Below are 15192 nucleotides of genomic sequence, written 5' to 3' on the forward strand. Positions count from 1 at the left end.
CTATGTAGTACTATAGTTATAACTTATAAAAAAGATTATACACATGAAATGCAACAACACATTGATACTTTTTCAAAAATGTATATCAAAAGATTTAATTGACCAGAACCATCTAGATTCTAGTCTAAATCTTGTGTCAAGCAATTCAAAATTAACTAGCAAATCATTTGGAAAATTTTAATCTAGTATTTACTAAGTAACAAGGAATACCCATCATTTTGGATAACTGATTTGGCCAGATTTCTCAAAATGGCACACAAATACACGTGACCAAATTTCTCTTTAAGTAAACAATAACTTTGGTTTCAATGAAGATTGCTGATGAACATCACTTTGAAAGAGCTTATGAAGGCTTTAAAAAAATATAATTAGAATCCAGGGTAGTACAATTATGTAAAACTTGTCAAATTCATAAATAAGGAATGTTGTGTTTTAGTTTTAATTGTTTTGCATTTGCTTAGGTCTTTCAAAAATGATTTTTTAAAATAAAGTTTAACTTTGAAAACACTTATGTACAAAAAAACAACACCTTTGTTGGATGAATATACATTTAATGACCATAAAACATAAAAAACAAGCTGGCTTAATGAGGTGAAGATGTGTAACTATGGGATAGCCAAAGCATCAGAGCTGATTTCATGACTGAGATGCGTTTGTAAGTCACTGAGTTTCTTCTTTAAGATGCTTAGGCTGGAGAACAGGATGGTCTCTGGTTTCAGAGTTCCAATGGACTCAATGTTAAAGAAAAACTTGTTTGGTTTGCCGTTCAGGTCAAAAGGTGCTTCAGCTGAAACAAATGGGACACTGCTGGGTTAGACAAACAGCTTTACTCTAAACATGATTTTTATAATTGATATTAAAAGTCGTAATTTTATTAAATTGTTATTTAAAACCAAATATAATGCAATTTTTTTTAATCAACAAAATTTTAATGGTCCAAAGTAGGTGTAAATACTGTTCTGGCATGTTGAATGATAAAAAAAAAACACTGATGTTTATGAAGCGTTTATTTACAAAAAATTAATGTTAATAAGTAATAATTATTTAAGATTTAGAATTTAAAAAATTATTTACTCTGATCTTCTGATAGTTCTGTAAATTCACTTTTTGGCCTGTGGAAAAGGAATAAAAAATTAATGAGAAAATATTAGTGAGTTATAAAAAGCTCTAAAAATGTAATATTGCTATGACATTATCAGCAATGCTTGCAAAAGTTACAACAGCAGTTTAGAACATACAAGTTTACTTGTAATACAACTGACCATTCTTCTGGCTTAGGATATGTGGTGTGCCTGAGTGCATTGTCTGGGTCATATTCAAATGAGACACCTGCAGTTGGGTTCCACTTAGCATGTTCCTTAGCAAACCCCTTTCTGGCATATGCTTTTATTTTTAGCTCCTGACCCTTCCGCAGTTTGGCAATAAGAATATCTAAAAAAATAGCAAACATGAAATCAAATAGTTGCTCATAATTTTAATATACATTAGTAACAGGAACAGAAAAATTAAAATACTTACTAGGCAGTTTTTTTCTACAACATGTAGAATACAAACGCTTTGGTAATGTTTTTAAAACATTTTAACATATGTAAACTCATTTAATAATATTCCAATACTTACCATCTGTTTCTTCATATTCATTGGCTTCTTGGCGAGATCTTGAAGTCACCTAGAAGAAATGACATAAAAAAATGTTTAACATCAGAAAGATCCAACATTACAATTTTAATGTTTTAATTCTGTTGATTCTAAGCTCGTAAAATACTACAAACATAACATTTAGTTTTTAAAATACTAATCGTTTAACTCATTCACGATCTTCACATTTAAAAAACTATTTAGAAACAAACATTTTAATGATGTGAATACTTAACTTAAGTGATTAAAAATACATAAATCAAATATTTACAAAAGGTTAGTAAGTATTAATTGAAACATCAATTTTAAATGAATTTTAAACTGAAATATAATAATCAGCAGCGTAATGACTCTGCATCACTGATCAATCGCATACAAAGAAGAAAGCCAGGCTGTTTTAGAAGATTTGACCCTATCAGTAAACAAGAAGTTTTCAGCTTCAGCCATGTATGCCCCTCACTGATGGAACTCTGTAGAAAAACCATCTTACAACATATCCCAATGTCTCAGATTCACCAGGTAAACTGTTGGCATAACCATGTCACAGAAAAAAAATTATTCACACACTACCTAAGTCTGGGGCGAGGGGGGGGGGGGAACATAAGTGAGGTTAGTAAGTAAGTGTGACATCCCACTTTTTAAACAAGTAATATTTTAAAACTGAATATTACCAGTACTTATTATTACTTATTATGCACTTTCTAGACAAAGCTACTCTTTCAAGTGTTGTAGCTAGAAGTAGCAAAAAATTATTTTATTCTTTACACAACTATTATCTGAGACCTGATTTAGAGAAGAAATTAGTAAAATACTGAATCTAAATTAAATCATCAACAAGAACTTCCCAGATTAGTGGGTGTAGGTAGTTGGAATAAGAAGGTCATAACATTATGTATTCCTTTTGACATTGTAAGAACAAAGTAGTTTATCATAGAATTGGGTAAACAGTAACAGATAAAAACCACTGGATTAAACTTCATGTAAAATAGTATGCAAGCTTTTATAAAACTTTCATACATTTTATAAATCTCATTCACAGGCAAGCACAATGATCAACCTTCCCCCACTTTTGGCAAAGAATACTTGTTCTTTAAAGATAGATGATTTTATCATAAATCCCCTGAAAGTTGATAAGGATGACATGAAGAATGATTGCTACAAAGCTTGTGCTGTATTTTCAAGATCTGAAGTTTTATTGCTTATAAAGACAGGTAAGGACTAGATTTTTACCATGGTAGAAAAGTTTAATATAAAATGTAAGTTCATAGCCTTGAAGCTAACTAAACAATCTAAAAAAATTAATACTATGTTATTTTAAAGAAGCTAGTAAATTGTGTTTAATCTTATTAACTCATTTGTAATTTTTTAAAAATACAAACTTGCTTGTCCGTAACATTTTTACTTCAGAAACATTAACAGAAACTCCTGTGAATTTGTTAACAAGTTTCCAAGACCATGGATTCATGTGTTATGTATTGGACCCTGTTATATCACTTGATAAGATGTTGAATGAAATAAAAAAGTTAAATGGTGTACAAATCAGCCCTATGTTTGCTTGGCAGGTAAGAATGGCAGGTTGATCATTAAGTCATTTGGGATCCACAGTCTAAAACCGTGGCCTAGAGGTAGAGCGCTAGACTGCTAAATCAAAAGTCTCAAGTTCGAATCCGGGTTCAAGTCTGTGGAATGTCCCTGAGTCCAAAAGGCTCTGATGGTTACCTTACTCACTTTAGGTTAAGTAGTGCTGACCATATTATCCTTTCATATGCCGAGGTCAAGAAACATTTGGACTCTTCTTCATAGGCCTAAAGGATCACTAAGTATAAAACATCTAAAAGTCTAGAATAAGTTGATTCAAAACATTTTATGAAAGTAAAGCTCAGTTCTTCACATAACTTTAAGTTAAATTTCTTCATGCAATTTTAAAATTTATCTAAAAAAAACATTGCTTTTTTCTATTAGATTATTAGCACAGTCACCCACCATATTTTGACAAATGTTCAAGAGACCAACTGGCACCTCAAAATGAACACGATTAAAGTATCCACAGAAATATCCAAAATTTACATGGATATTCAACATGCAGGGAGCAGCCCTATTGGATGCTCAGCTCCTCCAGAGTTGAGCAGCTCACAGCAGATAATACCAGAAAAACTACATATCTGGCAACTAGGTGAGCAAGGCTATTGGAGCTAGTTTTCAGACGTTGCTTGTTAAATAAGGAACACTTTTAGTTGAAAAGCAATCTTCTTCTTCTTCTTCGTTCTTAATTTTAAGTGTTGGAAGGGGTCGAGCCTTATCTGCCAGAGGGGTTGAACTCGAGACTTTTTCGAATTTATCAACCATGAGCTTTTGCCGACTCGACCACGCCGCCATCACAATTAAGGATACGTGTCAACTGGTTATGCGCCATTGACTCCAATTTCAGCCTGCTTTTCTTTTTGGATTTGCTTCCATAGCCTTTGTCCAACCAACCAAGAACAAACTACAAGCCAGCAGTTGTTTGGTTTTGGAGTTGTCTCTCCTAGAAGAGTGGCTGTCCCCAGCTAACGAGCCTCATCTGCCCAAGGGTTTGAACTCGAGACTTTTCGCTTTAGCAACCATGAGCTTTACCGACTCGACCATGCCGACCCCCAGAAAGCAATCAAAACACAATCATTGGATTATAAAGTTGACTTGAGTGAATGTGATAATTTATAGATACAGCATCTTTTTCTTAAATAAGAGAATATAATACATTTTATCACAGTGCCAGTAGGACAATGCAGCATCATTTCTATTTTCGTCTATTTTTCCCTGTAGTGTTTTTTACAAGTACCAGATATTGAAATCTGTGACAGATATGCTATCTGTAATCATTTAATGTAGATGTTATATCTTATATTTCAGGAACTCTCTTACAAGAAATGTTACCAATTCTATCAAACAGACTCTATCCACGTGGGTCAGAGAATGAGGGATGTGAAAGGAAGTTACTATCAACCATAATACAAGACTGCTTAAATCCTAATCCTAACTTAAGACCTTCAGCAAAAACTGTTTATAAACTTGCAAAGGAAAAACTGTGTTTGCATAGCCCAAATAGCCAAGGCACCTAATGAACCTAAAAACAATTTTAATTATTTATGCAAACTTGACTAAACTATTTATATTACTGAAATAATGAAAACACATTTTTTTAAAAATGATTTAAGCTTTCACCCACAGCACATTTTGTTCTGTTACATCTGATTCACCAATGTGATTTACTTACTGGGATGACCTTGGGGTTACTAGGGAGAAGATCAGCACTAGTAACATGACGCGTCTGGTCATCTGTACATTTGACATCCAATGAAAACTCTACTGCACAGTCTGAGCAAAACTCTTCACAGGTGCAGTCCTATTGGATGAGAATGGATAATATATCTATACATATTTAATACAAAAAAAACCCCCTATGCTTGAGAGATGATTATAAGCTGTAACTGGATTTGAAAATCATTAGGAATATTTTGCAATAAGGGACTTTAATGTATGTCATTGTTTTGTTTATACAGCCAAAAAGTTAGACAGCATGTTTACATTTACAATGTTGTGATTATTATCTTTACAAATGTAAGTTAAGTTTACCATTTCAATTTGGGTTATAAAAAATATGATGTTAATAAGATATTGAGATATATGAGTAATAATTATTTTCATGTGTTTTTTTTTTTTTGAGTTTGTACAGTTATGAAATGTTTAGAAAATAACTTACTCTTGAATAATTCAACTTTTCCACAACCTCTTCACTGGTAAGAGGAATAAGACCTAATCTATGGGAAATAAACTCATCAAAAAGTACTGTTGAGTTAGCCTCAATTTGAACCCAATCAATTGCTGTAAAGGAAATAAAAGTAGGTCCATTATATAATTTGAATAACATATTAATAATAAACTACACAATAAATTAAAAATGTAAGAATTGTGATTAGAATAATTAGATTTAAAAAAAACACCTTTCCTTATGCCTGGCCTACATAATGAAAAAAGGTATTTTTGTAACAATACAATACCTATGGTTGGAACTTCAGATATGCAAACTCTTCTTACAGCATTAGCTACGCTGGAAATAAAACAGGAAAAAAATTAAAAGCCAGCAAAAGTTATTAGGCCTACAATGAATGAAAATTATGCTAAGTTTAAATATTATGCAATCACGGTTAGCAAGAACTAATTAAGAGACATGAAACTGAAACATCAAAACTACCAATACCAAATCAAAACATTAAGGCCTAATACTAATTGATATTTATGTAAACAATTTTATCACAATAAATCACTATAGGCCTAACTCTAGATACTAGATACTGTAGTATTGCTCGCTGACCAAACTGAAAGCGGGATGGTTGCTAACAAACAACATTATCATTATGAGAAGTTGTTATTCAGATATTTTAAAGAGGGTTCCTACAACAGAGTGAATCTATAATTCCAGGAGTTTTTCAGCAGAAAAACAGAAATTCTAGGACAATTTTAAATCGCAACAACAACTCACCACCCGTACTGAACGGAATGAAATCTCAGAAAAAAGTAAAAGAAAGAATTTTATAAGTTTAAAGTTTAGGTTTTAACTTATAATCTAGAGTAAAGTTCCATGCGCTGTTAAAACACTGGTGTGGCCATCGCCTGTTTATCGCTTCGTATAATATTTGTTTGGATGTTTTATACGAAACTACCAATATCTGCTGTAAACATGTCCATTTCTAAATTTATCCAAGTCAAATTCTTTTGTTTTCTCCTTCTGGAAGTCAAAGTTTTTAATTCTTAAAGTTTCGAGGTATGACGTAGTAGGCGATTCTAGTTCCCCCTATGAAAAACACTAGGTCCCGGATGAGATGGATAAAACCAACCAATCAAAGCTTTTTATAACTAGGTTAACTATAAATAGTTTCTACAATATGTGCGGGACACTGTACATACGATAGATAAGGCTAATAAGCAACCTGTGAGGTGAATAGGGGTGGCCGATTAGGGTGGTTTCACATCGCTGCGTAACCAAGGACTTGAGCTAGACTTGCCTAGTTCTAGATGCTCTATATTTCAAGCTAAGCCTAGAATCTGTATAATTTCTATTTTTTTCTGTTGTTTTAAATTATGTCGATCATCTACTTCTTCTGAATCTAGTTTGTGTCTCTACATACAAACATATCTAAGCAAATGTTACATTATGTCTTGTTAGTGATTGTTACGTCCCTTTGTTATGATTATTATAGTTGCGTCCCTTGAGTCATCACTGGGTCAATTTTTAATGTGTCGTTAATAAATTTAATTAATATGTTTTTATTTGGTTTTGCAATCTATTAATTAATAATACAATCAACAACGCGTTTAAAAGTGTAAAATATTTATTTTAGTTATTACAATTGGATTAAAACGTATAAAATACGATCGTTATGCTAGCCGGTTCAGGTGTCCGCAGGGAAAAAAAAGGGGAAAAAAATATTGCAAGTAGAACGTCACTAAACCATTAATATCTCAAATTCTATGCGTAGGAATATAAAATGATTGATACATATTAAGAGTAGAATGGCAGAGGAATAATATTATAGTACTTTGGGTTTGTTTCTGTGTTAAACGGTTACAAAATAGCGCCCGATGAAAGTCGGGAGTTCGCTATGTGTGATCGGCTGTGGAACTTCACTCTAACTCTAGCTGAAGTAAGTTTTACCGACTTTTACCTCAAATCAGTGTCCTCAATTATAAATTTAATGTTTTCGTCCGTAAGTAGAGAAAGTGAAACAGTTGGCTGGTTAGCATAAGGCATACTGAAGTTGTTTTTTTTTTAGATCTAATCTAGATCTACAAGATTTTCAAAAATAAAACGTAAACAACTTGATCTAGGCCTAGGAATCTAGAAGTCAACAAGCATCAGATTTAAGTAAGAACCATCACTCTCTTGTTCATAAACCAAAGGTGTGTCGATTTTAAAAGAGCCATAATTATTTTACATTTTAAAATATTTTTTTCCATTTTATTGTACTTCAATTTTTTTCAAATTTTGTATTTTATATGTATGATGATTTTTCATAATAATTGTTTTAATTGTAAACAATCTAGATCTAGATCTACAGCTTAAAAATAATTATTATTCTGTTAGCTCCTAAAAAAAAACACCGCTTGAAGAAAACCGAATTTCTTTGAGGGATAAGAGCGTGCAATTACTGCGCAAAAAGATACACATTTCGAAAATAATGTCTATAAATTATAAGGCCTAACAAAGTAACGTGGTTGATAGATGAAATTTTTAAAATTAGAAACATTTCTATTGTGAAAATAATGCTATTAAATGTGTTTTTTTTAAATTAAAATTAGAACTGTTAATTAAAGAGAATTTTTTAAATGAACACATTCAAAATTATTATTAGTATGGCGTACTCGCTTTTCTCGATTTAATGATTAAGGGAAACTCGATCCCTGAAAAGATCAGTGCTGTATGTGACAGAGATGTCTTCGTTTTCTGATTCAAATTTAGCAAAAAAATTCAGTGAATTAAATAATACGCAGCAAAGCATCCAAACACTTTCTTTGTGGCTTATTCACCATAAAAAACATTCGAAAACTATAGTTCAAATATGGTACAGAGAGCTTGAAAAAGGTAGGCCTGAGACTGAGTCAAATTTAATTCTTGCTCGTGTGTAGTGGTAGTGTGTTACTCACTGTGACACTGTTGTGTAGAGTTATAAGAGTCCTAGCGCTAGTTTAGTTACAGTTAGTAGAATCTAGCTAGAGTCTAGTAGAATCTGATAGTAGATTTAGAATCTAGATTCTAGTAGCTAGATCTAGAAATAGAATTTATTTAAGATCTAGAACACTATTCACTCTAAGACTCTAAGTCAGTCTAAGTTAAAAAGTACTAAGTTAAGTAAGACTTTAGTAAGTACTCTAAGGCAAGGTCTAAGAGTAAGACCTAAGACACTAAGTCAACACAATCGAAAGAAGTTATCAGTTATTATGAGTTATCAGCATATTTTTATTTTGGTCGTAGTAAAAAGTAAAAATCTAGATTCTAGGCCTACTTGAAATAATATTTGTTTCAGTTCAGCACTTACAACCTAGAATCTACTACTAGTACTAGTACTAGTGCAGTTAATTTTTGCAGAAATAAACTATTTATTATATTATAATTATTAATTATCTGATGATTTACTCATTTAGTCATTAGTGCCTAGATAAATAGTATGAAAAGGATTTGGTTTGGTTACATGTAGATCTAGTTATCAGTAAATCCATTTTAAACATCTTTCAGTCAGTCATTCTTGTCATGTTTGAAAAAAATTTCATGGTTAATGCCTGTACTATTCTATGAGAACATCAAGAAAAATTTAAAACAGATCTGTGCTAAAGATGACATTACCATAATTTAATTAAATAGGCCTACTTGAATCGATGTATTAATTTGTGTTAATTGGCCTATCTCTGAAGATTTAAAAAAAAAATTGTTTCTACAGCAAAACCCAGCAAGCGTTTGACCTTTGTCTACCTTGCTAATGATGTCATACAGAATAGTAAAAGAAAAGGTCCAGAATTTACTAAAGACTTCGCTCACATACTACCTGATGCTTTCACCCAAGCTGCCAAGTAAGTTTTGATTTTAATAGGTTTTTAAAGCAGTTCATAACTGATACGTCAAACTAGTTTCTCTAACAATTTAATTGCTTTACTTTTCCATAATAATTAGATGACATTTAATTCTCAATATTTGAAGCTAATTTTAGGTATTTAAGCAAATATTAATGTTTGTTTAAACTTTGCCATTTATGATTTATCAGAGCAAAATTGTGTTGCTTTCTTTTTTAAGAGAGGCAGATGATAAAATGAAAGCTTCGCTTGTCAGAGTTATAAATATTTGGAAAGAAAGAGGAGTCTATGATAAATCATTTATCAAAAAGTTAAAGCAGTGTACAGCATCTGGTAAAAGGTTTTCTTATATTTGAGTTACATAATTAATTAACTCATTCCCTATGTTTACAAAATATGCTTGTCAAATTGTGTATGGACATGTAAATAACTTTAAAATATAACTCCAATTCTGGACATATATTATTGCCTACATAAAAAAATGGAAGATCTTGCAATTTTTAACATTGTTCTTCAGCTGATCAATATTCATTTTCATACATTTTCAACAGGAACATCAACTTCTAATGTACCCTCACAGCCAAGTTCAAGGCACCATCCAAAGCCTGTAAAACAAGAAACTCCAGCGAGGCAAGGTAAATGAAGCTACTGAAACATTGGAATTTAGTAAAAACAAATAGAAAATCTAGAGGTTGTTTTTTTTGTATGTGTCGATCTTTCATCATTGCACAGATTCCAACAAAACCATTTGTGTATCACTCAACCAGATCCCTTCCTGTATGTGTGGAAGTAACTCTACACTTGTAAAACATGTTTTTAAATCAACTCTATGTTGGTTTAAGTTGAATTCCATTGTAACTTTTAAAAGTGAACTTTACTGGGTTTGTTTCTTCCAAGATTTACTACTTTGGACTTGTTGGAGATTGTTTTCTTTTTTTTTTTTTTCAGAGCCAAAGAAGGTGAAAAAAAATGAGCCAGAGTTTTCTTTGAGACAAGAAGTCGAGGCTATGGGTGTCAAACTCCCAGAAAATGTTGATGTAAGTCATCTCCTCATGTTCATGTATCAAGCTTTCTTTATAAGTCAGCTGAAATAAATTGACACTGGATCAAAGTTGTTTAACAAAATATTCTATTTATCTCCTTTTTCCAACAGGCAGAAGATCTTGTTCAGAGATTGTCAGACCTGGAAAACTCCGCCTCCTGTGATGCCTCTGTTAGAGAAAGAATTGCTGCTCTACCACCTGAAGTTTCAGATATCAGCCATTTAGAAAAAGTGCAAGGTACTAGAATTCTTTCAAATATTGCTTTTACTTTTTAAAACTCACTCCAGACAAAAGCATCGTCTAGTATGGGATCCTGCAGGATAGGTCTATTTTATTAAAAATAAAAAATATTTTAAAACTTGAAGTATTATAAACAGTGGGCATTATTTTAGTTCTAATTGTAAATTACATGATGCTATTCTGGTAAAGATTTAGTTATATTTTCTATGCTGTTTTTACAATAAAATAATATCGAGGATATAGAGGACAAATGCAGTATGTCCAAATAAACAATCTCGATTAAAATGAGTTTATAAATCTCATTTCAATACTAAAATAGTGCAAAATATTATGTTTTAACATTCATAAAATATTAGCATTCTACTTTTCTGGCATTGTACATGAGTGTTCTGGTAGCTTGTATTATTTACGATATAAGTATAAATGTACATTAATTTCACAAAAAAAGTGGACATGCTGCGTTTGTCCTCTATACCCTCGATATGTGCAATACAAATTATATTTATATTTAATTATATATCAAATAAAAGTATTTATAAAACATTCTGTTACAGATCGTGAATCTGCTGACAGACTATCTGAAAAGGTGGATGAGGCAGCTTTGCTTCTTAATGAATATAACCGGAGACTTGTAGCAGAGCTGGAAGAAAGAAAAAAAGTAGCTCGCATGTTGCGGTCTTTTATCTTGTCTCAACAACAACAGGTGAAAGAAACAGAGAAAAATCTTCAGGTAATTTTTGTGGCAAATGCGATATATACCAGCATTTGTGATGTTTTAATTTTATTTTTATATAATTAATCCATTACTAGCCATTATTAAGGTTCTCCTTTAATATTTTTAAAATAGTTCATTAGTTTTTTTATAAATGTTTCAAATAGTAAGCATCATTTTTTTTTTTAAATTGTCTTGATTAATGCTAGTATTGCTAGGCAAAAATGGATGGTATATTATTTTGAAATCTGACTGTAAAGAGTTAAAATCATGTGATTTCCTGTTTCCAATCTCACTTTCTATATCTAATACATCTTTTCACTACCCTCTTCAAGGCATCATACATTACTAATGACTAACAACAAATATATTCATTTCTCATAATTACACTACTATTGTAGAAAAGTAAAGTAATTAACTAACTACAACACCCTTCTTACCTAGTCTTAAATATCTTCACATACCCTCCCCACCACCACATAGAAACTACAGTGACAGAAAACACCACCTTCTGATGTAATCCATGGTCTGAACTTGCAGGACTTTAAAGAGAAACTGGACAAAGTGACCAATGTCCGGCAAGAGCTTATGTCCCACATTCAAAACCTTCCAGACTTGACCCTGCTGCCTGATGTGACCGGAGGCCTGGCACCCCTACCCTCAGCCGGTGACCTGTTTTCTCTACAAAATTTATGAGCGGCACCCTGAGGCAGGGCCATGTGTTGTGTGAGGATGGGATTTGGATTTAAATTACCTCTGCGTGTTGAGCAAATCTGTTTGAGTAACACTCACAGTCATACTTTCAGTTTGTATGAGTTTGTTAAACAATTCTGATGATTGTTAGATGATTTGAATGTTTTAAAAGATTGTACATAGTAAAATTAGTATGTAACATGTGTTGACATTAAACATTGCAAGTTTTTTTTTTTCCCTTTGAAAAATGACTTGTTTTTATTGTACGAAGGTTGTGAGTCAGATGAAATGTAAACAAAACACAGCAGCTGCTGGTTGGTTTATATTTCATATCAAAAAGTATTAATTACTTCTTTTAGGAAAACCAGAAATAAATATTTGTTTAAAAAAAAATATATTGGTTAAGTGAAATCTCCTGATTACAAAAACTAGAAAAAAAAATTTAGTTGAAAAAGTATACTGGTTTGATCAAATTTGGTATTGCTCAAAACCAGGTTCACTAAAGAGATGTGGCTGTTGCACTCAGCTTACAAGATGACCAAATCTGTAACAAGAGATATAATTACAACATTGATGCCATCCCTCATTATTTCTGGAACTCCACACAGTTTTGTACTACAAAACATTTAGATGTATACAGTTATCCTAGAGCAAATCACAGCATTATTTATAAAATTGTTACATCGTTGTTTAAAATAATTGCAAAGCCGTAGTATATTAAGGTAGAAACGTCCTCGGTGTCAAAATATTCAGGATAAAATATTTTGTAAAAAGCTTCAATTTTGTTTAACTTTAATAGCTAATAGAAAATTAGTATTTATTCGCTTTTTTAGTGAAATTAACTAGTGAAACTAGTTCTTATAACTTAATAAAAAATGCTTGTATTTTCTACTTTTAGAAGGGCGTGTTGATGCTGTAGTTTCTTTCCAAGCACATTCTTCTTAAGTTGACATCAAATATTTTGTTTTATACCCTATTAATTTAAATTTGCTAAAATTCCAGTACAAAAATCATTCTACTTGAGTGTCATCTGCCCTAAATTATTAACTTTATTCTTTTATCCAATGTAGCTACCTAGTTAGCTCCCTTTTGTTGTGGACAAGGGTAAGGGGTCGTCCATAAATGACGTCACACTCGCAGGGGGGAGGTGGGTTCGTAATTTCGTGAAGGTGTGTGATGAAGGGGGGGGGGGGGGTCAGATGGTGCGACGTCACACTTTGGCACTATAAAAAAGCAATGTTAGAAAACGAATTTTAGACGTTATTTCGCGTTTTAGAAAACTGTTTTAATAAATTGTAATAGGAATTGATTAAAATACTCTATTTTGACAGAATTCAGACAAGATTTTGGAAAAATATCGATGTTTTAAAAAAATGTAACTGCAATTTTGAGGGAGGTTGTAGGCTGAGGTTGACGTCATTTTAGAGGGGGGGGGGGGGGGTCTGGCTTTTTGTGATGATGTGTGACGGAGGGGGGGGGGGGGGCGAGGTAAAAAATCGTTTTAAAAGCGTGACGTCAATTATGGATAACCCTTATATCAAATTTGTAGTGACGACTTTAGTTTTAATAATAATTATTATGCCTATAGAAATCTCCAAGGCTCCATTATTTAGAAACGCGCCATATGACAACGTTTACAGTTTATGTACTATTAATTTTTGTCTCAGACTGCCTTGGCCTTGACCATACACCTTTGCTTGTTTTATGGTATCGGTTTTTGTCTTGATCCCGTGCTTTTCTGATGCAGAGTAGCATATGTGGGTATTACTATTAGGCTAGGCTAAAAGTGTTGAGCTAGGAACATCCATTGATTTCTCCTTGCGCTATAAGTGACAGTCACGTGCCCTTTTCTTTCTTTATTCGACGGTAAAGGTAACAAGGACCGAATTCATTACTTCCCTTTATAATAAGTCTTTTATTATTTGTATTGACTCGCCTTAAATCCGCCAAAGGTCACGAATCGACCCACACATACATGCTTTAACCACCTTGGCTTGATCGATAACAGTCAGGGTAGGAAGCCCCCCCCCCCCCCCCCCACACACACACACACGTGCTTCTTTCATCTTGTAACTAAATCATGAGATAACCGAAGCCGATGACAGTTTTACGATAGAAGTTAATTCTTTATTTCTTATCGGTTGAGTTTGAGTATTTTTCGACTAGTCTTCTACGTGATATGTATTGAGAGTATTTATCTCACAGATAAGGGCACCCTGGTGGATTTTGGCAGGGGCCAGTGTCCTTCATAAATTAATTGTACGGCGTCACAAAGCTCCCATATTTTCCTTTAAATAACCGTAATTCTAACGAAAATTAATGTTTTAAAAATAATCGTTGGATCTTAAAAATACTAAATTTATGCTACGGCAAAGAAAACAACGCTTTGTCTCCGTTTCTGTTATATTTGTTGCCCTACACGTCCCAGAACCATGTAGTATCCTGGTATGCGTGGACTGCTTTTGCCGTCCAGACGATGGCTTGCTTAGAAATAGAAAGGGTCCGTAGTGCAGTGGGGAATACTGAGTACCTTACTGATAAATGAAGGAGCATAATGTTAACTCCGTTTCCCCAATCTTTTATTTTAAGAATCAGGGGATAGCGCGAACGCAGTCCCCCCTACGAAAAAATTACGCACCCGAGTCACCCACATTTGGGGTGATCGCAGGGGTCAACCCACACGAAGTGCAATGTGCAGGCCTCGCCCTGGGAGGACCTCCTTGCTGATCAAGGTGCCTCCTGTGCCAGGTAAGTATGCCTCAGCTCAGCACGATATCCTTCACTTCAAAAAGTTCTTTTTAAAAGATTAATGCGTGATATTTTATGCATATTTTAAAGTTAAATTAGAAGACAATAGCAAAGTAGTCATTGTTTCATTATTCTAAAAAGTGTATTATTTTAAAATTAGTTTTAGAAAAGAAAAGTACATTAATTTTGAAAAGCTAAAATAACTTTTAATATTTTATTACATGTAAGCTACTGCCATGAGTTGCTTCCTTTAGCTGCTAAATTCTAACTGTAATTACTTCCCTTTACAACATTAAGGTGTTTTTAAAATGTTTTACATTTTTATATTTATTTAAATTTCGAATAAACAAATGTAAACCTAATGCTTTCTTATTGTGTGTTTTTGTTCTAAAACGAGTAATTCGTGTATTTACGTTAAAGCATGTGCCACAGCGGGTTGGTAGACACTGGCAATGTTTGTACCGCCCGTGTCAGGCAACTCAGTTTGATATACCCCCCACCACCCCTCCCTTACCT

General features: G+C 32.8%; 2 protein-coding genes and 1 non-coding gene across 4 annotated transcripts; 1 reads left to right on the forward strand and 2 right to left on the reverse strand.

Annotated features, from left to right (window-relative positions):
• Positions 1–502: 502 nt before the first annotated feature.
• On the reverse strand, positions 503–7580 carry LOC131946638 (DNA-directed RNA polymerase II subunit RPB3). The gene is made up of 8 exons (XM_059307578.1): positions 7341–7580; positions 5676–5725; positions 5378–5499; positions 4892–5020; positions 1621–1669; positions 1263–1431; positions 1075–1112; positions 503–787 (listed from the first exon to the last, which is right to left on the reverse strand). The coding sequence occupies exons 1-8, from the start codon at positions 7424–7426 to the stop codon at positions 606–608; spliced, it is 825 nt and encodes a 274-aa protein (XP_059163561.1). The 5' UTR covers positions 7427–7580; the 3' UTR covers positions 503–605.
• A 462-nt stretch (positions 7581–8042) lies between these two features.
• On the forward strand, positions 8043–12170 carry LOC131946614 (regulation of nuclear pre-mRNA domain-containing protein 1B). 2 transcript variants are annotated; one of them, XM_059307524.1, is made up of 8 exons: positions 8043–8257; positions 9111–9240; positions 9461–9573; positions 9792–9875; positions 10189–10277; positions 10394–10520; positions 11078–11253; positions 11719–11839. In XM_059307524.1, exons 1-8 carry the CDS (start codon positions 8107–8109, stop codon positions 11728–11730), a joined length of 882 nt encoding a protein of 293 aa, XP_059163507.1. In that variant the 5' UTR covers positions 8043–8106; the 3' UTR covers positions 11731–11839. The 2 variants fall into 2 exon arrangements, with proteins under 2 accessions (XP_059163507.1, XP_059163506.1); XM_059307523.1 differs by having other exon boundaries at positions 8044–8257; positions 11776–12170.
• Positions 12171–14520: 2350 nt separating this feature from the next.
• Positions 14521–14684, reverse strand: LOC131946643 (U1 spliceosomal RNA). Its single transcript, XR_009387734.1, has one exon. It is a non-coding gene; the product is annotated as a U1 spliceosomal RNA (small nuclear RNA).
• Positions 14685–15192: the final 508 nt, after the last annotated feature.

The sequence above is a fragment of the Physella acuta genome, unplaced genomic scaffold, assembly GCF_028476545.2.
Source record: "Physella acuta isolate Inbredline_101_S28 unplaced genomic scaffold, ASM2847654v3 ptg000566l, whole genome shotgun sequence".
NCBI classification, from domain to species: Eukaryota; Metazoa; Mollusca; class Gastropoda; family Physidae; genus Physella; species Physella acuta.

What these genes read in the sequence shown, in the direction of transcription:
- LOC131946638 (XM_059307578.1), bottom strand. Translation starts at nt 7,426, where the DNA reads ATGCCTTATGCTAACCAGCCAACTGTTTCACTTTCTCTACTTACGGAC. An exon ending in ATTGAGGACACTGATTTGAG is followed by an intron (nt 5,726 to 7,340) that starts GTAAAAGTCGGT and finishes TTTTATTTCCAG; the next exon opens with CGTAGCTAATGCTGTAAGAA. An exon ending in ATCTGAAGTTCCAACCATAG is followed by an intron (nt 5,500 to 5,675) that starts GTATTGTATTGT and finishes TTTCCTTTACAG; the next exon opens with CAATTGATTGGGTTCAAATT.
- LOC131946614 (XM_059307523.1), top strand. Translation starts at nt 8,107, where the DNA reads ATGTCTTCGTTTTCTGATTCAAATTTAGCAAAAAAATTCAGTGAATTA. An exon ending in GTACAGAGAGCTTGAAAAAG is followed by an intron (nt 8,258 to 9,110) that starts GTAGGCCTGAGA and finishes TTGTTTCTACAG; the next exon opens with CAAAACCCAGCAAGCGTTTG. An exon ending in AGAAACTCCAGCGAGGCAAG is followed by an intron (nt 9,876 to 10,188) that starts GTAAATGAAGCT and finishes TTTTTTTTTCAG; the next exon opens with AGCCAAAGAAGGTGAAAAAA.